This window comes from Betta splendens, chromosome 19 (genome assembly GCF_900634795.4).
Source record: "Betta splendens chromosome 19, fBetSpl5.4, whole genome shotgun sequence".
Taxonomy (NCBI): Eukaryota; Metazoa; Chordata; class Actinopteri; order Anabantiformes; family Osphronemidae; genus Betta; species Betta splendens.
Window position 1 is genome coordinate 10,585,813 of NC_040898.2, and position 22,076 is coordinate 10,607,888.

General features: G+C 51.6%; 1 protein-coding gene across 6 annotated transcripts in view; it reads right to left on the reverse strand.

Moving 5' to 3' along the window:
* Positions 1-428: 428 nt before the first annotated feature.
* Positions 429-22,076, reverse strand: part of plce1 (phospholipase C, epsilon 1) — a 39,605-nt gene continuing 17,957 nt past the window's right edge. The window contains exons 1-39 of one of the 6 annotated variants that reach the window (XM_029135462.3): positions 21,013-21,152; positions 18,231-18,388; positions 17,986-18,153; positions 15,222-15,367; positions 14,982-15,129; positions 14,787-14,897; positions 14,583-14,692; positions 14,389-14,505; positions 13,699-13,740; positions 13,314-13,442; positions 13,019-13,155; positions 12,670-12,767; positions 12,463-12,587; positions 12,199-12,343; positions 11,844-12,008; positions 11,649-11,763; positions 11,403-11,562; positions 11,188-11,310; positions 10,566-10,702; positions 10,238-10,476; positions 10,056-10,117; positions 9,813-9,978; positions 9,627-9,734; positions 9,422-9,538; positions 9,141-9,299; positions 8,653-8,788; positions 8,443-8,484; positions 7,387-7,505; positions 7,195-7,312; positions 6,300-6,437; positions 5,930-6,217; positions 5,667-5,830; positions 4,999-5,260; positions 4,802-4,920; positions 4,400-4,726; positions 4,142-4,321; positions 3,853-4,065; positions 3,204-3,315; positions 429-2,553 (exon numbers count right to left, since the gene is read on the reverse strand). In XM_029135462.3, the coding sequence (XP_028991295.2) occupies positions 2,378-2,553; positions 3,204-3,315; positions 3,853-4,065; positions 4,142-4,321; positions 4,400-4,726; positions 4,802-4,920; positions 4,999-5,260; positions 5,667-5,830; positions 5,930-6,217; positions 6,300-6,437; positions 7,195-7,312; positions 7,387-7,505; positions 8,443-8,484; positions 8,653-8,788; positions 9,141-9,299; positions 9,422-9,538; positions 9,627-9,734; positions 9,813-9,978; positions 10,056-10,117; positions 10,238-10,476; positions 10,566-10,702; positions 11,188-11,310; positions 11,403-11,562; positions 11,649-11,763; positions 11,844-12,008; positions 12,199-12,343; positions 12,463-12,587; positions 12,670-12,767; positions 13,019-13,155; positions 13,314-13,442; positions 13,699-13,740; positions 14,389-14,505; positions 14,583-14,692; positions 14,787-14,897; positions 14,982-15,129; positions 15,222-15,367; positions 17,986-18,153; positions 18,231-18,388; positions 21,013-21,127 (5,694 nt within the window). In that variant the 5' untranslated portion in view covers positions 21,128-21,152 and the 3' untranslated portion in view covers positions 429-2,377. Of the gene's footprint in view, positions 2,554-2,764; positions 3,316-3,852; positions 4,066-4,141; positions 4,322-4,399; positions 4,727-4,801; positions 4,921-4,998; positions 5,261-5,666; positions 5,831-5,929; positions 6,218-6,299; positions 6,438-7,194; positions 7,313-7,386; positions 7,506-8,442; positions 8,485-8,652; positions 8,789-9,140; positions 9,300-9,421; positions 9,539-9,626; positions 9,735-9,812; positions 9,979-10,055; positions 10,118-10,237; positions 10,477-10,565; positions 10,703-11,187; positions 11,311-11,402; positions 11,563-11,648; positions 11,764-11,843; positions 12,009-12,198; positions 12,344-12,462; positions 12,588-12,669; positions 12,768-13,018; positions 13,156-13,313; positions 13,443-13,698; positions 13,741-14,388; positions 14,506-14,582; positions 14,693-14,786; positions 14,898-14,981; positions 15,130-15,221; positions 15,368-17,985; positions 18,154-18,230; positions 18,389-21,012; positions 21,153-22,076 lie in introns of those variants that run through there. The other 5 variants (XM_029135458.3, XM_029135459.3, XM_041068649.2 and 2 more) reach the window with 5 other exon arrangements.

Sequence of the window (22,076 nt, forward strand, 5' to 3'; positions counted from 1 at the left end):
TAGGTGTGAAAGGACTCGGACCATTAGGCTGCAGAATGACCAGGATTTCAAACTCATTTAGTTTGATGACTGCATAATTTAGCATTAGGGGAGTCATCAGACGGTGTCGCAGCGGTGGTGATATTTGAAAGTGAGAACTCCTTATTACCGGTAATTAGTGGACTGTACCTGAGAGCAGGAGTCAAAGCAGTTTGTGCTAAATGAGCAGATTTCTGAGTCCACAGAGCTTCATTAACCTGTGACACAGGCGCAGGAACGCAGCTAAGACGCTTGAATAATGTAAAAACGGCCACTTCACCCAAAACACTGCACGTGCCTCTGCAGCACTTGTGGTTTTAAGGTAACGCAGCATCTTTTTGGGGATCAATTTGTGTTTTGTTTTGTTATCAATAAGGATCGTGTCTGTGCCACACACACACACACAACACTTAAGTATTTGTAGTTTTATTGTAATCCTGGCAGAGAAAACCACCAATTAGCATCCATTTAAAAATTCAAGTACAGGAAATAAACTAATGTTCAGTCGATAGTATGAAGGCTACGCAGCACAACAGTAACCTGGATATGATGAAGACATCAGCTCTCTTCAAACTGGCGGCTTTTGTTCATATGTAAAAACACCAGGGCCTTAAACGTTGTGTAATGTAGGACACCATGCCTGAACAAGCAATACTATAGAGTACTTTACACATAGTTAAATACTTTTTTCAGATCTAAATATGTTTAGGTAAAGTCAGGGAACTAGAGTTTATCCTGTGTCACCCTGAAATAAATAAAAATATTTCAGACTAATTACAAGAAATGATACAACAGGTACAGTAAATGCCGACCAGGGCTTCACATTGAAATAAATAACATCCAAACACGGTTGACTAGACACAATAAGAACAGTTACATTCAGGAACGAGGTCTAGAGGTTAGAAAGGTGAAAAACCAGATGTGAGGAAGCAGCTAGGTCTCAGATCTGTCACAAACGTCCCTTCTGTCAGAGTTAACGTATCATATCAGCTGATAGTAATTCCATTCCACTTTGTGAAATGTTGTATTATCCACTGTAAAATGACACCAGTTTCAGTTATAATATGAGATATATAATATTCATCCACAGCCTGGGTTCAAGTGGAGTTTGAATCTGTACTTTAGTGACAATAAAGTTTTAAGCGTTAAAGTAAAATGACCCTATTGCACTACAATTAAAAAAAAGGTTAGTTTGTATTTAGTAGTTTTTCTTGAATTGAACAATAAGCATTAAAAGGACAAAGCTAATCAACTATACAACATTTTAAATAAATTCATATTCCTGCTTTCAGCGTCTAAAAGCTACACAAAGCGTTTCATGCTGTTTGTCTACTTGAAAACAGCGTCACATTCTTCACCACAAAGCGTTTTAGTGAAAGTTTGGGTTTTCACATGTGGAAATGTTACGGAACAAAACAAAGAAATGGAAATGTCTTCACAGGTAAAATAAATGAGAAACAAGTAGAAATAAAGAACAGCCTACAAGCACTACATGGGATCTACAGTGTAAAGATCTTAATAAAGAAATAAAAACTAAATTGGAATCCACTTGGTTCTTTAAGATATAAAACAATTCACACAGTCTATCACCGACACAACAACTCTCGACTGGGCCGAGACAGAAAGTAATAAATATGTTGATAGTTCTACAAAAACACTGGAAATGAACGAGTGAAAAGATGTGCAAAACGCTGTTTGAAGCAGACCCGTCTGTGGTTCTCAGCTCAGATCACTGTGGTTCGGTTGGATTCAGTTTAACTGAGATCTTCACTAAAGTGATGTGATGATTTGTGACGCGCAAAGGATGGAAGCACTAAAACTCTGAGTCCAGTAAGCGAATGCTGACGTAGCTACAGCGCTAACAACACTGAAAGCTGGAACATTTAAAGGCGACACAGACAATATTAGTAGTGATGAGACGTTGCTCCCAAGTCATCGCCACACATCTCCAATGCCTTTAAATGACAGTGGTGCTAAAAAAGCGTGGCTGATGTCAGACTGAGGAGATCAGAACACGTGTGTGGCTGCCGGTACAGTACTGTGAAACAGTAGGAAAGGAATCTAACAAGCCAACGTGTCCACAGAGGCCTGAACATCCTCAGAACTGGCTCGACCTCTGAACTCAACGCAGCAGCTCAGTCTAAGCCACTGCTCAGGTACTTGACTGGCGCCATCTACAGGCGGACCGGTGTCCGACCCGGCCGTCCTCCAGCCAAGCAAACGTTCTGGACGTCCTTCACCTGATCCGCTCGCCGAGATCCGCCCGAATCCTCGACTAACGCAGCGGCGGATCCGTCCTAGAATCCACGCGGCCTCTCCTGGAAACGGGCGATCTCACAGCGGCTCACAGCTCGGGCTGTCATTTGTGGATCTTCCAGTTGCTGAGGAGGTGCAGCTTCCAGGAGAGTGGGTTCAGGGAGGAGGAAGGCGAGTGGACGCGCTGGAGGCGCCCCCCGGAGGAGGAGGGGGGCGGTGGGGCCCCCGCCCGGCCCTCCACCGGCCACGTCCTCAGGCCTGCAGCCGCACACCCGCCCCCTGAAAGCACAAATTATTCCTCCCGATGCTTGTTCATGAAGTAAGATATAAATCACGGGCCTTAATGCACCAGGGTTTTTATGAATTGTTAGCACACTGCAAAGTGGGTCCATCCGTTATACGTGACATTAGATGTTGTTATGGGGTGGACAGAATAATGAAAACAAGCCATGGCAATGAACTTTAAAGTTAATTGCAATCTGAGATTAATGTATTTTAGTATTTGGAATGTTCCTCTTGCGCTTTTAGTCCGTGACTACTATTTTGTTCATATTTGTCCATATTGAAGCATTTGCACTAAACCTACATCATCTCATAAGGTTCCACATTTAACTGTAGTAGAAATGATTCATGCTCCAATGTGACCATGATATTTTTAATATAGTAGTTCATTACTGCAATGCCAGATTTACTAGTTCCCACAGTGGGAACATTTACTGCAATCTACTATTACATCAGCAACGAGGGGTCTTTAATGTTCCTGCTCAATTCCTGCATAATGGGCGTATTTGTTGAGCTGCGTCTGATTAGCAGCGCCTGTCGGCCGCAGTGACAGTACCTCCGTTCTCCTCCCATGCACAGGCGGCAGGCAGCGCCTCAGTCCTGGAGCTCGGTTAGAGCCACACAGCATGCAGCTCTGTCATCCTTACTCTGGGCCGGACCGTCGGCGGCGCCGCCCGTCGTCATGCTGCGGCTGCGGCCCGTCAGTTTCTTGAGCTCGCTGGCGAAGGACATGACCTTCTTTTTGTCTTCTCGCACCATCTGAAGGAAGAAACCCCCGTTACTGAGCCGACGATGCAGGAATGTGTATGTACAGCAGCATTAGTACCATTATATACAATGAAACAATCAAGGATGTTGATTCTTCATATTTAAAAAAAGCTTAAACAAACAATTATAAAAGAAACTTAACCTTTATTCAACAAGGCAAGTCAATAGTAAACCTTTTTATGGATGTGAGGACAAAACGTACAACATGTAAAAATTATTACTACATCAACAGACAAAATGTAAAACATCATAAATTACAACAAACAAAGCAGCAGCAATAAGTTAAAAGCACATACAGTAAGCGACTACGCACATGCTACAATGTAAAGACAAGCACAGGGATCAAACAGGCGACTGCACAGGAAATGCACGAGGGTTAAGACGTGAGCGCTAAGGTGCTGGTTGAGCTCAACGGAAGCAGCCGCGTCTCGCTGATTCTCAAAAGCAGAGTCGGACTCGGCCGAGTGACGCAGTGCAACCTGAAGCGGGGCTTTAGCGGTGAGGAGCGGACGTCCTCTTTAGAGCTACCTGCTCCTTGAGTTTAAGTATGAACCTCCCGGCGCCGCGCCAGCGGCTCTGGGCCTGAAACACGCACTCCTGGTCCAGCAGCGCCCGCTGCAGGGGCTTCGCCGCCGACGCCTTCTTGGAGCCCGCGTCCTTGGTCACCTCCTCCATCAGCACGTAGTCGCAGGCGTTGGGGTTGGACAGGATGCTGCAGGAGTACTTGGCCTTTGACAGAGTCTGACGGACAGGAGAGGAGGCGTTCAGACACTCGCACACCGTGTCGGAGGCAGCGGCGCCGGTCCGAATCTCCTACCTGCTGTATGATGTCCTGAGCCGTGCTGTAGCGCGGCGCCTTGATCACCGTGTGGGGCTGTTCTGGCGAGACCTCGTGAACCTGGACCAGGAACATCTCGTCCTCCCCTCCCGCTCCTCCCCCGCCTCCCACGGGCACCTCCTCCTCCCCCTCCGGCACCGCGTTCCTCTCATTCAGCTTCTGAAAGAGCGGACGCGCCCCGTGAGTGGCGAGGCCGCTGCACGCGGACGCTCTCACCACCGGGGGGCGCCCCAGTACCTCCTCTCTGGTTTTGAGGCAGATCCTCCCCACGGAGCCGTCCTCGGCGCTCCAGCCGCGGACCAGCCGCACCACCTCCTCCTCGGGCGACAGCGGCCGGCGCTGGGCGCCGCGCTTGGCCTCGCCGCGCTCGCGCGCCAGGGGCAGCTTCTCCTCGCACAGGAAGTAGTCGGACGGGCTCCCCGCGGACGCCACCGCCATGTCCAGCAGCTGCCGGGCCGTGGCCTGCTCCGTGACGCAGAAGACGGTGAAGGGCTCGGGTCCGGGGGCGCCGTGCACCGTCACCCTGTGCTGCCGGGACGCTCGCGCCTCCTCTGGGGTGAAGAGCTGCGCAGAGAGTAGCAGGCGCCTGTTAGGACGTACGCCGGTGAGCCGGACCTGCAGATCCTGAAGGGGTCTCACCAAAGACGCGGGCGGGGCGCCCCCTGCGGGCCCGTCCTCGGTCCTGCAGCTGTAGATGAACAAGCTGGACACTTCCAGCGGCTCATTGTGCTGCGTCCTCAGCTGAACGTGTCTGTAGCCTAAAAAAAAAAAACCACACATCATCACGTGGATTTCTGGTTTCATGCATTCATGCAGTCTCGTCTTCCCTCCTCTACCTGGCTTCAGCGCCTTGAGGGGCAGCGTCCGCTGCGCCGTCGTCTGCGAGCTGTTGTTCTCCACCACAGCGAAGCGCAGGAAGCACAGCTCCTCGAAGTGCACGCTGAACTGGAAGTGCTCGCTCCACATGGGGTTGAGGGTGTTGCGGTGGATGGGCTTGGTCCGGAAGTGGCAGCTGTCCACGGACATGCCCAGCACGTCCACCTCCACGCAGGGGCTGCCGGCGCCGTTAGCGGGGCAGACGTTCTGACCGGAGACGATCTGCGGGAAGACGTGAGATGAAGCCGCTGTTTGTTCGATCAAATCCCAATCAGGCACACAGTGAAAAAGGACGCATTCATTATTAATAAATTCTGATTCTGATCGTTTGTGTCTAGGGCTCAGCAGTGATGGGAGGAACGATGACTAAAGGCGCCGGCAGAATAAACGTGGATCCTGGAGACAAGTGTTTAGACAAAGGTTTTACGAGGTCCTGTTCTCATTCACTGCTATATAGAATTAAGTGGGTGGCCTTCAAAATGGAAGCACATGTATATCACTTAAGCATAAAAGTGTCTAAACACGCTTTAATGGAATCCCTGTGTGTCTGTAGTCAGATAAAGGCCTGATGTATCCCGTCCTGAGCGGAGGTCCTCTTCACGTGCAGCTCTGCAGGGCGGTAACTCACAGTGAGGCAGTAGGTGGCCGGGCTCATCTTGTCCACGTCCCGCTCCATGGGGCAGAACTGCTGGTAGAGCGGGCAGCTGCGGTCCCACAGCACGGCGGGCTTCAGGACGTAGCCGCAGCCGCCGTTGGCCTCGAACAGCGCGGCGTTCAGCTGCATGAACAGGTCTGGGGGGGGGGGGGAAGCAGGACGCAGCCGTGAGCGCGCGGGCTTTCCGCCCGGGACGGGAAGTTAAGCGGCGCGCGAGCACGGCGCCTCGCCCTCACCGTCGGTCTGGTAGTTGAGCGCCACCAGCTGGACGCCGTGCAGCCAAAAGAGCAGCGGGTTGGGGTTGGTGGAGTCGATGCGCGTCGCCGCCGGGTACGTGCGCAGCAGCTGCCGCGCCGTGTGCCGGATCAGCTTCTGCGAGTAGCGGCGGCACAGGCGCTTGGCGGCGTTCTCGTTGACGGAGGATATGTGGTAGCACTTGGGCGTGCGGATGATGGCGCTCAGCGAGGTGGGCGGGGCCAGGACGGGCGACGTCTGCTGCTCCTCCCAGCTCAGCCGCTCGGAGCCTGAGGACGGACGGACACGAACAACACAGTGGGTTCTGGGTGGACTCATGTATTTATAGCCTCCCTTGCGTCGGACCGGTACCTTTCCCAGCGGTGCGACCCGGGGCCGTGACCTCTCCTGTTATGGCGCCGCGAGCGGGAGCAGTGCCAAATATGGACTTCCTGCTCTTTCCCCGGTCCTTCCCTCTGTTGGAGCCTGCTGGAGACAGCGTGGACAGCCCTGGACCCCCCCCCACGGAGACGGACAGAGGAGACGGGTTATAAGCGAGACACAGACAGAACGGAGACGCCACAAACACTCCAATTTCAAATTGAAAGCTGGAGCTGACATCCACTTTTACAGTAAGTGTCACTCTAACTCTTTTTCAACTGCTTGTCCATTAATGGGAATAAGACAGATGTCAATAAAGTAATGATCCCTTCATTTCGTGACTGCCCTCCCTCCCTCATCTCCCAGGTCCCTGGAAACGCTAAACAAATAAAATACCAGTGGAGACACAGGCGGGCTTATAAGGGCAGATGTCACGTGAAGAAAAAGACAGGCAGAGATGAGAAAGTCGAGGGAGGAGAGGGGAGATAAGAGGTGGATATTTGAGAAATCAACTGCTTCAAACGAGAGCGCTTTTAGAAAATGGGGGGAGGAGGGAGCATTTTTACAAAATGCTCTCTGAAGTATTAGTGAAACCTGGTTTTTGTACAGCACGGTGTTCCTTAAAGCGACCGTGGCTGTGCTGTTGTGGGACTGACAGCCCATTACTGAAACCATATCTTTCCCATGGGGCTTCAGGGATTCATGGGCTTGGTGGGTGTCCTGTGTGGGAGAGGAATGGAGCGTGCAACGAGGAAGTTCAACAACACGGGGGGAAAGGTCTGACCTCCTCGGCGGAACATGGGAGAGGATTAGAGCGGGACGAGACGGGAAAAGGACGAGACAGCGCGTCGAGGGACAAAAAGGAGGCAGAGATGCACGTCTGTACCGGGGAATTTCACAGCCTGGCAGTAGATGACGAGGTCCGACAGCTCCTGGGCGATCTGTCGACTCTCCTTCTTGTTCTGGGGGAGGTAGAACTCCTCGCCGAGCTCCATGTCGAACACCTGCGGGACACAAGGAGGGCACTTAGCCTCTGCCCCGAGGCCACGGGGATGCGCTGCTGCCGGGACGCCCCCACCTTCCCTTTGCTCTGCGTCGCGCCGTCGGCCTTCTTCATCCGCTTCGGTATTTCATCAACCGCCGGCTCCTCCTTATCTGCTGAACTCCTCCCCTCCGGCTTGTCATCGAGGATGTTATCTGAACAGAAAACACGTTGAACTGGTGCCTGGACTACACACGGATCCATCATCATCATCATCATCATCATCATCATCTGTGGGGGTTAACAGCCATCTATCACTAATTATAATCATCTCTGGTGGTGTGAGAATCTAAGGATAAATAACGATGCATGCATTTACAAAACATCAGCACCTGAAGGATGAACTCATGAGCATTTTCCCAAGAAACAGCCCCTAAAGTTTCCTCCGTGTGACGGTCAAGGCAATGTCTGCTAACTGTAAACAGTAGGGAGTTATTCCCTTCGCTCCTGTTTCTCCTGCACATGAAGCACAGCCAAAAACGCTACAGTCCCCGAAATCGTGTCTCTTTCCGTCACAATGAATCTCATTTTACACGCCGTCGACAGCAGCTGGGCCTCGCTGACCCAGACTGGATGTTTTCGAGGGTCTATGACCGGTGAGTTCTTCCGACGGGGACCGGGGCAGAGCAGTAATGGGACTGGGACCAGGACAGGGTAGTTTCCCCGGGTCCGTGGAGCGCGGGGGCAGCGCGGGGCCTGAGAAACCAGATGGCTTTGTTTTGCTTCTCTGATGAGCCTGCTCAGCCACTGGCGAGGTCATAGGCAAATACAGAGGGCTGGAGGGAGGGAGGTGATGCGTTTATGGAAAAAACAACAGCATGCACGCATCACGTCGTTAGAGCACTCGACCAAATGAGCAGGAGGCGGCTGCAGACGACATGTGTGTGAGGGACAGGGTCCCATTCAGGCACAACTGCCCTGCATCCACACATTAGAGCCAGTCTGGGAGAGAGAGAGGCTGCGGATCGCCCATGCACGTGAACATTTGCCTTAAAGACATCATCTGTGAGGTTTACTTCTACTGTATGGAACTTTATGGCCTTTTAACTGCTGTGGAGATGACTGCGAGGTGCATCGGGGCCGTGCATTTACCTTCCAGGCCATACGAGGCAGTGGAGGCTGTGAGGACGTCGGCTAAAGGGAGGGCGGTCCAGAGTAAAGCGGGAAAGTGGAAACACAGTGTCAGCGCAGAGAGTGTTAAAAAGAGGAGAAGCTGGATTAAGGTGTGAACTGAAACTGGTGCGAGGGTTACGACATACAGCAGAGCCTACTGTGACTATGTGTGAGTGCGTGGCCGCTTACCGTCAGACAGAGACTCGTAGTCATAGTCGTACTCGTCTTCCTCCTCCTCCTCTTCCTCGTTGGCATGGTTGCCGGGTGAAGTGCCCCCTGGAAACCCATTACTGGCCTGGGCCTGCATGTGGGCCAGCTGGTGAGCCTGTAGACACACACACACACGCACACACACACACACACACACACACACACACACACACACACACACACAACTGAGGAGGACGGATCCCACTTCTCAGAGTGACTTGTTGAAGCCGGAGCTGATTTGGGCCCCTTCGTTTTGTCTACGGTGTGTATAATAATAATGGAGTTTTACATCTATTATTTATGTGTGATGGCACTCTAATGTTCAGCAGTGCTAAATATTCAATGTGCTAATGGTCCAGTACCTGAAATGGCGGCTTTCATTTGACATCAATTATGTATATGCTCATTTATACTCACTGTACACTTTCTATGTGTGTGTGGGCAGGATGTCTTTAACGTTCCCCCACCTTCTGTTTCAGTATGTCCACAGGTGCCTGATGGGCTTTTAGCTTCTTGTTCTTGAGCAGGATCCTTCCCCGCAGCTGCAGCGGCGACGGCAGGTGGGGGTCATCGCTGAAGTCGCTCTCGAAGAGGAAGCGCGTCACGAGGCGTTCCCCGAACACGTTCTAGTCAGGGAGCAGTCAAACAGTCAACAGGTCAGACCTAGAGAAATGCCAGAGCAGGAAAAAACCTGCATCGTAGCTCATCTTGGTTTCAGAAAGGGGCCGAAGACGCACTGAGAACCTACTTTGAAGATTTCGGCCATCTTGCGCTGCTGAGGGAGGGAGCAGTGGTTTTCTATGGACAGGACGACGGGCATGTCGGAGTTGACGAAGGCGGCTCGGTTAATGGCCTCCACCACGTCCTAGAGGATCATGGGAGAGAACGGGTCGCACGCGTGAGCATGGGGCGTCTTTTCCATTCATTCGCTAGAACGCGAGCGGCCTTCTAACCTTGAAGGGAATCTTGGTGGTGAGCGTGTGTCCGTGGTAGATGACGGGCATGCCGTCGTCTCCGTCCCAGCAGTCCAACTCGACGCTCCTACAGCCTTGAAGCAGCACCTGAAGGCACCGCGTTCACTCTCAGTTACCGTGAATGCAGGCCGATGTGCGGGGGTGGGCGGAATAATGAGGACCTACGTGGCTGTACAGCTCAACAGACGACTCTCCCTTCAGCTGGTGCCCCGTCAGGTAGGTGTTATGGGAGGACTCGATGTAGTAGTAGGCGAGCGGGTACTGCAGCTGCTGGAGGTTGGTTTGGGATTCGTCATTGCGAGAGGCAAAGTTCTCCTTGTCCATCAGGAACCTTTCAAACAGAGGAGTAACAGAGTTAGATCAGAGTCAGAGGTGTTAAACGGAGCTGATCCCTCGGCTGTAGGTTACCTTGCGAAGCCTTCAAATGACATCCAGCCCATTTGTCTCATGCTCGATGAAGGCTCAAATTTCTGCAGCAGATAAAAGTGTTGATGATTGTTATTGATCCTCGTCTCCTTCCTGCACCTCAGGTTTCTATCGGAGGCCACCGTTTCTCAGGCTGTTTCTGTGGGTCTGCTCCTCGTCCTCACCTGTATGATGCTGAGGATCTCGTCGTAGCTCAGGTGCTCCCTCTGGCAGTTCACCAGGAAGTCGTTGAGCTGAGGTATGGCCAGTCCCAGGACGCCCAGCGACGCGTTCTCCACTCCCGTCCCGTTGGTCACTATGCTGGCGGCCGCGATGGCGTCCGAGATCTGCTTCTGGTTGTCAGACATCTGCTGCCGCGTTCGGATGAACAGGCCCAGATCCGAGCCGTTGCGAGTGAGTAAGTCTGGAAATGAGAGGAGGAGGAGGCTCGGCGAAAGCCCTGTGTTTTGTCTGCTACCAGTTTGACAGTGACTTGAACCATAGCGTCGGTACCAAGGTCTGGTTGTAGGCCGGTGTCCTTGTCATCGATCCTGAGGTTGGTGTAGAGCGGAGCCGTTTCAGGGCCGGCACGACTGCAGGGGACCGCGAAGGTGTCAAACAGCTCCTTCAGGTCCTTCCGGCTTCGAATGCTGTGGAGGAAAGTGCAGTTGATTTCTAGAGGCATTGAGGTTCGTGGAGCAACGCTAACTCAAACTAGTTCAGCAGAACCCAACCAAATTCCTGACATTCCATAACCATCCTCTTAGTTTTCCTGTCAAAGTAGACGAAAGATGTTTATGCTCGCTGTGGAATTTAAAAGTAAACTGATGGGCAGCAGATGAGAGGGTGCCTCACGGTCCAGGAACCGAAGGGAGAGTTGGTCTGAAAATAATCTATTGCTTATCAAGGCGAACGGCGTTTCCTTCAGTCCGACAGGGGAAATTGTTATGCGAGCTGAATATTATACAGATGTGCCTTTGAAAAAAGACGTAGGATAAGACTGAGGAGCGTTTGTTGAATTGGTTTTATCATGCGGCCGATGTGGACAGTTCTATAAAAGGTGAAGAGACAAGGATTCTCCACAGGCCGTGTCCTCTGGTCGACTGCGTCTCGACAGCTGCGGCGTCTACGGTACCTGAACGACTTGAAGAGCTCCACGAACTCCACGAAGCTCATTGTGCTGTCGGAAATCATGAGGTTCTGGAAGCCCTTGAAGCAGCCTTTGCCCCGGCCGTGCCACGACCTGCTGCTCCAGGTCCTACGGCACAAAGAACAGGGCTAATGGCTCCGCCTGAAGCGACCGGGCGTGGCTTCCGCACCTCCAGCCTTCGCGCGCGGCGCCGCTCCTACCCTGGTTGGGCCTTGGCGCTTCCAGAGAGGATGGGGGAGGACTGAGGCCGGGACGAGTTGGACCCTGCCATGCTGGAGGAGGAGGAGGAGGAGGAGGCGGAGGCGAGCAGTCCTGAGCTCTTAGCGGATGAAAGGGAGAAGGGTCCCGGGTAGCCGTCGTCTGTGGAGCGGACCATGAGAAATAAGTTATAATAAAGTCTCCTGCGTTGGTTTCAGGCCCTGAAACCAGTAGTGTGATGACATCACCTGGTTCTTCTTGGTCGACGCTGTCGGACTCCGGTCCGTTTCGATACGCCGCCTCCTTACAGCTGCGTGTTTTTCTAGCGATCATCTCGTCGTCGGTGGCATCTCCGCTGTCTCCCTGCGGACGAACAGCGAGTTGACGGGCGAGAAGGACGCGGCGGAGGAGCAGCGAAGGGTCAAAGGTCACGCCGGACTCACCCTGACCACGGCCTTCTTCTTCTTCTTGGTCTTCTCGCTCGCACTCAGCGGGCTGCTCTTTTGGGCGCCGGCTTTCTCCGCACCCCCCGCTCCCATGTTCCAGCGGCGCCCCCCGAACAGCTCGATGGCCTGCGCCAGCGTGGGCCCGTCGTACCTGCCCTCCTCCTAACGGAGGGACGAGAGGGAAGCGGACCCATGCTAATCGCGTAACAAAGCCAGCGTAGCAGTATTTAAAACGAAAAGCATGTGTGCTTAGCTCTGACCTTTAAAGGGCCACTTTGAGCTCATGCATTTTTAATCCAGATGTGCATCGACCGTAGAGCAGATTACCGAAGCATCCTCAAGCCCAGTTTACCTGATACAAGCTGACGTACTGCCTCCTCAGCCACTGCAGCCTCTGGTCGGGGAACTTCTTCAGCTTCCTGGTTGCACTCACCAGCTCAGCCAGGCCCTTGTGGAGCATCTGTGCTGTGTGGTCAGGCGCCACGAAGTGCAGGAGCCTGTGGCCGCATTCAGGAGCTTCATTAGATATTCTAGAGTCTCACAACAGACCACCAGCGGAGCTACTCTGATTAAAAGCCGAGCTCAAACCAGGCGCTGGTGCTTAATAGTCACTGACCTGTTGTCTGTGGTGCTGAGGCCATAGAGGAGGCTGAGACCATTACGCTCCACCGTCATGTGGCTCAGCTTGTTCTGCAGACACACGGCGTGGACGTCCACTCCCTGGTGGCCCAGGAACACGGCCTGTCCGATACAAGACACGGTCACAGTCTTGATCTCACCCGTCAAATGCCAATTAAAAGGATGGTGGCCGAGCTCCACGGACCTTGACCACCGCCAGGTCCAGCAGGCCTTCTGCCAGTCCCGCCACCGCCGCCTGGCCGAGTCCGAGCGGCTGCTCTGGAGGGGACGCCCCTGGCTTACCTGCCAGAGATCAACACATTCAGTTTAGCAGTAAACGCACATGTGCTTCTAATTATAACAGTTACCTAAGACATGTTTGGGACATAATGTTAGCACAGGAAATAGGATTTCTTTTATATTGGATGTGCCTGGTTCCCATTTGGTTGAGGGCTTATGATGAGAGGAAATTAAACTTTCAATGAGATAAACACACTCCCTATGATTAAAATATCCTGAACAAACGATGAGAGCGGTAATGAGGGGGCGTTTACCCCATGTTAGCGTGGTGTTGTCGGGTTGTAGTCGCAGCAGACAGCGAGCCGTGAGGTGGCTGTCCTGGTCGTAGTGGATGACTGTAGCTCCCTGCAGCAGGAACTGATGGACGTCTGGTTGGAGTGACAGCACGTACCTAAAGGAGGAGCGTGAGCGTGGTTTTGGTGAGCTCGCTGTACGGTGTGTGTGTGTGTGTGTGTGTGTGTGTGTGTGTGTGTGTGTGTGTGTGTGTGTGTGTGTGTGTGTGTGTGTGTGTGTGTGTGTGTGTGTGTGTGTGTGCCGTGTGTTTCTCACCAGGGGATGAGCTCGGTACCGTGGCTGAACGCTCGGTGCGTCTCCTCCGTCCCCTGAAACTCCGTCTCCTTCGCCGCCGACTCTGACGACAAGTCGCCGTCTGAATCCGACAGGTCTCCAACCATGAAGCTGAGGAAATTTGAAAAATTTACAATAATTGACAAACAAAAAGTTGCAAATGCATGTGTTTCTAAATACTGCAACAAGTCAAGCAACAACCTGTTGAACAAACAAAAAGTATAAACTAAACTAGTGCTTGTTGAACGAGCAAAAAAACATTGTGCATTCGTCATTCATCATTCCTTCACCAGTCAACAAGCTTGAACTCTAACTGCAACTGAAGTCAAATCCAGCGTGGAGTCGCTCAAACCTCCTGAAAACTTACTAGACACGCTTTGATTCTGGCGGGGTCCTAAATGAATGGGAACTAGAGGAGACAGAGAAGGAGGGAGGCCGGGTCAGAAAACATGGACCACAGCTACGGTCAGCATCAGCATCAGCATCTGAGACGAGCAGCATCCATTCAATCTAATGCAATAATCACAACCCAGGGACGTCCAGGAACGGAGAAAACATAATCCTGAATTATTTAAAACACCAAAATGCCGGATTGAAATAGAATCATTCCTCTGATGTATCAATGAGTTGAAAACTAGCAGAGCCCTGCTCCTTCCTGACAGACAGGAAACCCAAACGCTAGCTTCATTTCTCTTTGACACAACTGTTTATGTGAACATCACCTCATCTCAATAACAATCTGTAAATGTGTTCATTCGTGACCCATTGTCTTGGACCGGAGTTCATTAAACAGAAGAAGTTCATCTGGCTCCAGAAATGAGGCTGTGTAGAAGTTACTGGGTAGAAATACTGCATTGGTTTTAAACACAGTAGAAATCACATGATGATTCTTTGAATGTCGGGTCACAGCATTCACGTCTCTGTAAAACTACCCTTCTACTGTCTCCTCACACAAGACTCTAATGCTTTAAGAGCAGCGGTTCCTGCAGCACACGCACAGCGAAGCATCTGTTCCGCGTAAGAGCCGTGTGGTAAATCTAAGGGTGACGGTACTGACTGATGGCGGCAGCGGTCCCTGAAGGAGTTGTTCCTGGACGTGAGGGAGGGTCCAGTAGAAGACGGGCTGGTGGAGGCCTCGTCGGGATCCTCTGCCTCCAGGCTACGATTGCAGGATCTGAGGAGCAGCAGGAGAGAGGTCAGAGGTCAGACCCTGGTCCAGCTGAACACGCTAGGGTAAAAAGCCAGGGGCACCTGATGATCTGGAGGATGTTGCTGACGGTGGCCTCCTTGTCGGGGACGTGGAGTCCGTCCGGACCGGATCGCGACACGAAGCGATGCTGGCCGCTGTACTCGGACACGAACTGGGGAAAAGAGCAGCGGCGCGACGTGAGGCTGGGTGCGCGGTCGCGCTCATCCCCCCGGTGCGTGTGTGGGGTTCCCAGCCGGCTGCTTTACCTCTATGGAGTCCTCCGGCCGGTCCGGGGGCGCTTTGAGGCTGATGATGCTCGCTGCCCCGTCCAGTGCGTCGCTGAGCTCCTTCAGGAACACGCCGCAGAACGGCACCACCTGCAGCAGCGCGAGGGGACAAACGCGGTCCATCACGTCCGTCACTGTTCCGTCAGATCGTTCTCGCGCACACGCGGAACCCACCCTGCATCCCGGGATGTTGACGGCTCTGGTCACCACCTTCTTGTACTCGGAAGAGGACTCATGCTGAGCCATGGCGTCCTTCAGGCTCCTCATGGTCTCTATGTCTGACTGGTCCATGAACTGCCACATTTTCAGGACCTTGCGAGACCTGAGAGGCGAAGAAACGCTGAGTCAGCTTAAAGCTGGGTGTGTGTGTGTGTGTGTGTGTGTGTGTGTGTGTGTGTGTGTGTTCTCTAGAACCTGAGTCCGGCCAGGAACTCCATGACGCCGTTGTAGTTCCCCATGTTCCAACAGCATTTGGCAACATGGACCAGGTAGGAGAAAACCTCCCTCTTCTCCTCCATGGAGCCGGCTGTGAGCACCAGCCACGTCACCCATGAACTCACCTGTGGACAAAGCACAGAAAGCGCAGGTCGGCCCAGTGTGTCGTTAGAGTGTTTTTAGCAGAGTGAGGGTCAGCGGAGTCGCTTTATTGTGTGCGTGTGTGTGTGTGTGTGCTCATGTCGTGTTTCTTCACGTCTGGTATGGCAACCTGTGTCTAAAGTGGTAACGTATGCAGAGGACGAGGCCAGCTGGCAAAACACACACACACACACACACACACACACACACGCACACGCACACGCACACGCAGATCAGATATCAACTGGCTGCCCTTAAGTGCACGCACAAGTCACAAAGCAGATATTTATCACGCTCAGCTTCCTTTCACATTCTCGCACATTCTCTCACACACACACACACACACACACACACACACGCACAGGAACTCTGTGACCCCCCAGTGCAGGCGGCCGAAGCATCCCACCGCCCGCAGAGCTGTTACTGGGTTACATGAGGATCTGTACAGCAAAAAAAAAAAAAAATGATAATAAGCCAAACATAAACATGTAACAAAGCTTTCCTATTATTTTTTTACATTCACTGACCCTTGGTCTCTTATTGGATTATTATCACCAGGACCCTGACCTTTTAACATGCAAGCTGGATCCCGACACATGATCCATATGTGCTTCGTAAATACAATAAACATACAGTTCATGCGGACATTTTATCCGCCAGCGTGTTCGTGACTCACGTCCAGCGTCTGATAAAGCGGTGACTGTATTTCTCCGTTTGTTATCATAACGTCAAACTCACTTATGTTAATAGTATTATGGTTTCTCTCACATTTTCCCCCCAGTGTGAGTGGAAGCAGGTAAGCGTGTCCTCCAAAACGTTTCACACATGAACACAGACCAGTAAAATACATCACTATGTGTGTCCTTTGATAACAATAGTTTTTTCTTACCTTGTGAAACCACCGAACCAGGTAAGTTCTTGATTTTTTTACATTTGTGCCTCACATGTTTTGTAAAGACTTTATGATGTACTGTAATGTGATAATATTAATATTTCATTACCTTCCCTCAAACAATCTTGACTATTATAAATTTTGCTCCCCGGGTGGTCATATAACGATATAATCATATAATCACGTCCATATCTGACTCCAGTTTTGGAACTGCGTTCGCATTTTATATGTTTACTTTCAAAAACAATTTTGTGCCAATTAGAGTGGGAGCACGTGTGGTCCAAACCCCATTCATCCCATATTACATGACCTCATGTGCTGCAGACCCTCTCGTGTGGCTGAGGAGAGACGACGAGGACGCCGCGCTCTGTTCTGCTCCACATCAGCTGTGCAGCGGCTCATTCCAGAACCCGGCGCCGCGGCCGCCACGTAAACCGGGCCGAGCGCGTGCAGAGGGGAGCCTGCGGCGGATCGAGGCCTCCTGCGGGCCTGGCACCGCCGGTGATATTCCAGATAGCGAGAGCGAGAGATAACGAGGCGCTGCAGAAAAGACTGACTATTTATGGAGAGAGAGCGGGCGAAAACTATGGGAGGAAGCTCAAACTACCTCCAGCTGCATTTCGTTTCCGAGGTGTCACTGAGCCACTAAATGACAGGTGTGCACACGCGTGCACGCACGTGCACAGCGAACTGGAGCTGATCCCCCTTTGATGTTAAACCGCCCGTCCGTCCGTCCGTCTCCGCGAGTTGAAATACGAGGTTCGGTTTCTCCTTGATGCATGACTTACGTAACCAAGGTTGACGGGGAACTATTGTAAACCCAACACGAGAGAACACCGCGGTCCCGTCAACACTCCAGGCCGACGCCACGGGGCCAAACTGCCTGAACTGAATTTACAAAACACTGTCCATCAAGTGGAGGACACAAATCAAAAAAAACACATCTAAATTCGTTTAATAAATAACAAAGCAACCAGTGTAATATTGCTGAGGCTCCCCAGTGTCAGCTGTCTGAAAGATTCACTTAGACTAAAATATTAATAATAACATATTTATTCATGTTTAAGACAATAACCCTTGTCATCTCATTCTGGCTCCACTATGCCCATATATGGTCATAAGGCATGTTTCAAGTGCCTCTCCTCCTAAAATGAAAAGCAGCTGATGAAAAGGGCATTCAACCTAAAGATGACATCATCCGTCGCGACCGCGGCGCAGGGCTGCGGCCGCGCACCGCACCACACGCGCGGCCCGGGAGCGTGCGTTCAGACAGCTCCCACCACACACCACTGTGTGCTTCAGTCTCAGCCTGATCGCTGCAGACCCGGCACAAGAAAAACACAATTACCGGTGTCAAACCCTGACACGTGCATTTCATCGCCTCCGGTGATGTCATCATGCGTCCAGCGTTTACTCCATAGGATGTTTTCTTCTAAACCCAAGTCTCTATAAAGTGGAGCTAATGAGGATGTTTAACATATTTGGGTGTCACAGCATTAAACCACTCCACACGGCTCTGTGATCGGCTGAACCCATCCTTCAGTGACCTCATCCAGACTTACATCATGTAGTAAAACTGATACAGATAGAAGCCGACACTGAGCGTTTACTATGATTTATGGCGGCACTTAAACCTGACAGAGACTTTCGAGGTCAACAAGTGTGTGTGGACTGAAGGGAGCCTGAACATGGAATCAGACGGCCGCTCACCTCGTTGAAGCGCGTCACCAGGTCCTCCACGGCGTTACGCCGCTGAGCACTCTGGGTAGGCGTGGCGGGCGCCGACAGCGAGGCCTTGAGGCTCGGGTGCCGCCGGGTCGGACCCTCGGGGCCGCACAGGTCCCGCGTGAGGAAGCAGAGGTAGTCCAAGGGGAAGACCTGCGGACGCAGGCAGCGTTCAGGGAGGCGCTGGAGCGCGTGGTGCGTTTAAGGACCAGGCGTGTGGTTGCTCCTACCTGCTGGTAGAGCTGCTGCTCCTGCTCGGTGAGGATGCAGGCGATCTCCTCGGGGAACTGGACGAGCTGCCGCAGCTCGGCCAGCTCCTTGCTGATCCCGCTGACGCTGGGGGGGGGGGAGCAGCCGCTGCTGTTCATGCTGCCGGCCAGCTGACGCTCTGGTTTAAAAGAGAGAAGGACGGAGCGTTACTCTCTCAATCTGTCCCGCGGCCGCGCTCCCTCCGGCCGATCCCACCACCTGCCAGATCCTGATCCATTAGTGTGTTTACACACATACGAACCCCACGGGCTAATGGACGGTTTCTGCACCGGTGCCGCATCTGCCAGGTACACATACTGTACATTTTCAGGATCGCTGCCAGATAAACCTAGCATTGTTTCCACCCCAGGAGTTTATCCAGAGGCAACATGAAGGACATCAGGTTTAAACGGAGGTTTGATCCAAATCGGAGCCGTGATGCCGCCTTTATCCAGACAGAAGCTAAACTTATTTTTTGTAATCGACTAGAAGATTGCCTGAGGCTGAATGAAGTGCATTTCCTACAACAGACAGTGTGTAGCAGTTCAATGCATCAGATGAATGGGTTACACAGTGTTTATAGTGAAATACTTGGAAGGCAGGGAGATGCACATCAAAGAGACTGAAGCCAGGAATTAGACAGACTCCCTCTGGTCACTGTCAACTGTCACACACACACAGTCTCCAACATGCACACAAAAACCTGTATGCACACACACACACACACACACACACACACACACACACACACACACACACACACACACACACACACACACACACACACACACACACACACACACACACACACACACACACACACACACACACACACACACACACACACACACACACACGTCGCCCTTGGTAACCCTTGAGATGTGCAACAAGTAGCCATGGCAACAGCAGAGACTGCTCTGCAGGAACAAACTTGCTTATTTACACAGGTTGATTTGTGGATCTGTCCCCACAGCTTCTTTAATAAACTGAGTGTGTGTGTGAGTGTGTGTGTGTGTGTGTGTGTGTGTGTGTGTGAGTGTGCACGTACCGATTAAAAGCACATCCTAATAATTGAGAGAGTAGAGAACGAAAGCTACATTAGAAGAAAAAAACCTAACACAGAATAAATAAACAGGAAAGGTAAAGAATTGGAGTAATAGGTGTAATAAGTAGTGTTAGTAGAATAACATTTTTAATTTCCACTTTGATCAGACGGAACTAAAAACATTAAACGTAACCCAGAGCAGTAGTTTTTATCTCTTTACATTTTCCTCATGTTTTTCTCTGAAGTGACTTGTGTAACTCAGCCTTTTGAAGTGGAAATGCACTCCCACTCAAATTAGTGAACTTCATGATTATGCAGCGACCTCAATCGTGAATGTATTCATCCTTTAACCTGGAGAGCACACAGGCTGGCGGTCGAAGGAAGCAATAATAGGAAAGTTCATCGCTCAAGGCAGCTCCCTTAGTGTCGTGTCAAGGCAACAGCGCATGAATAAAAATAATCAGCATTTCAATTTGATTGTGAGTTCCTCATTCATGCCTGAACTTCTGATGAAGTCCGCCGTCACAACCGAAAACACTGTTATATAAAGTAGGAGCAATTACTAGAAGTGACGTGAGTGTGTGACGTGTGACGGAGCCTCAGTCTCAGCGTCAGAGAAGCACAAGATGCAGCACAAAGAGAACAAGAAGCTCCACTAATCGTCCACGATTGCCCTGTAAATATGCATGGGTTTACTCATGTGTAATGCATGCTGAATGCAAATACGCAGGACTGTGTGTGTGTGTGTGTGTGTGTGTGTGTGTGTGTGTGTGTGTGTGTGTGTGTGTGTGTGTGTGTGTGTGTGTGTGTGTGTGTGTGTTGGTCGATCGTCCTCCTCAATCATTACCATGACATCCGTGTCACTTTTAACCAGCATTACACAATTATTACCGGTCGGTCCTGATGCAGCGCCGCAAACAGACGCCTTAAGAAACGATCCTTCAGCACAGGCCCTGCTGTCCTTCTTCAGTGGCCAAGTATGCACCCGGGCTGATGATCTGATGACAACGTCCCCGGCGCACGCAAACAGGTGCAGCGCAAACGGGGGAAAGTCAAAGAAGCGCTAACAAATTCGCCTTTGAACTTATAAATACAACGCTGGCGTGGATGCGCAGGGCTCTCATGTAAATAAGTTGAGTCAGAGTAAAAAAAGCCCGGCTGCAGCTGAACTGTCCTACTGTACACACAGTATACCAGTTTATTTAAGCTCGGGCAGTAGTAAACAAACAGCACACAAACACAAACAGTCATAACACACACTGGGAGACACGCACACGTACGTATGCACAGAACCACACGCACACATGACTCCTCACCCGTTTAGGACCAGCTCTTCGCCCAATCAGTTCGGCGTGTCTGGGGAACCTCACAGCGACGGCGAGCGCGCGGGCGTTTTTTGGTGCGTTTGTTTGTAATTATGGTTTCCTCTCAGTCCAAACATTTCCGCCGCGGCGCGCGTTCGCTCGCTCTTCGGGTTAAGTGAAGTTACGCAGAGACGCGGTAATTCTTGACTGTCGCCCTCGTCATGTTTCGGGTATGAAGGAGTTAAAAAAGCTAAACTCTTCCAGTAAACTATTACATCATAAACACACGCGCTCTTATATAATCTGGATAAGAGCACAACTAATAGTTGGCCACGCTGGACACTGCATTCATCTAAAACCACACACGTCTTTCATGTGCCTGTGGCTCCAGCGGTCCCCTTGTCTCCTACTTACTGATCAGCCTGTAGTCCGTCCTGCTGGAGTGCTTCATGCTCGCGTCCGGCCGACCCCTCTCTGCTTCCCACACCAGCCGCTCGCAGCCCAAGCGGCCGAGGACACTGGTCCACATTTGATCCGCCGCTCGCCCCGCTCCTGCAGCTGCTCTCTCTCCCCTTTCTCCCTCCCTCCATCCCTCCCTCACGACGTCTCTCTCTCCTTAGTCTATTTCCAATCAGAACTCTCTCCGGCTCGCACTTTTCTCCTTCCTCGTTACACTGGGCGACTGCTCCCTGCCTCCCCTTTCGCTGACAACATCCAGAGTTCACCTAGAAGCACGATGTGCTATAGCTGCTGCTGAGACGTCGAGAGTCCACGTACATGTATCTAAGTGTTAAGAGTAAAACAAACAGGAAGCAGCTTGGTTGAATGTTTTAGTCGCGCGTCTACTCTGTCCGTTTGATAAGATAAAGCTTTTAATTACGGCCCGTCTGCAGGGACCACAAAATTTTCCCTATAATGACCGACCACTTATGCAAACAAACAGCCTGAAGAGGCCGTTCGACCATCATGCATCAGGATTATAGTATATTACCGCATTATTTGAACTGGGAAAGTGTCACAATTGGCCAAACAACACCCAGACCAGTATTTTTAGTATGCAAACAATGCGTGTTCTTGAACTCTTTGTGACTCCTGTCACTGGGTCCTCAGCGTTCGCAGGAGACACAATGTGTAACGACAAGTGGGAGGAAGAGCGAGCGAGACGCGGGAGGAGGTGGGAGGAGGCGGGGGGGAACGCGGGGGACGGCGGCCCGTTGCGACGCGGGCCCCTTCCTCCGCAGGACCACGGCAAATTGTGCTGTGAAGGAAATGAGCTCGAGCAAAGCACTTAAAAGCGCTCCCATCGCAGCGGCGCTGAATAGGAGCAAATCCCAGTGGCCTCGTACTGGAGACGCTGGCGGAGCGGGAGGCGAAGGAGGTGAAGACGTGAACATGAAGCCAGTGTGAGAAACACTTAAAAAAAAAAAGAAAAATAATGACGCCTCCTCCTCTCTAAAAGCTCTGTTTCACTATGAAGG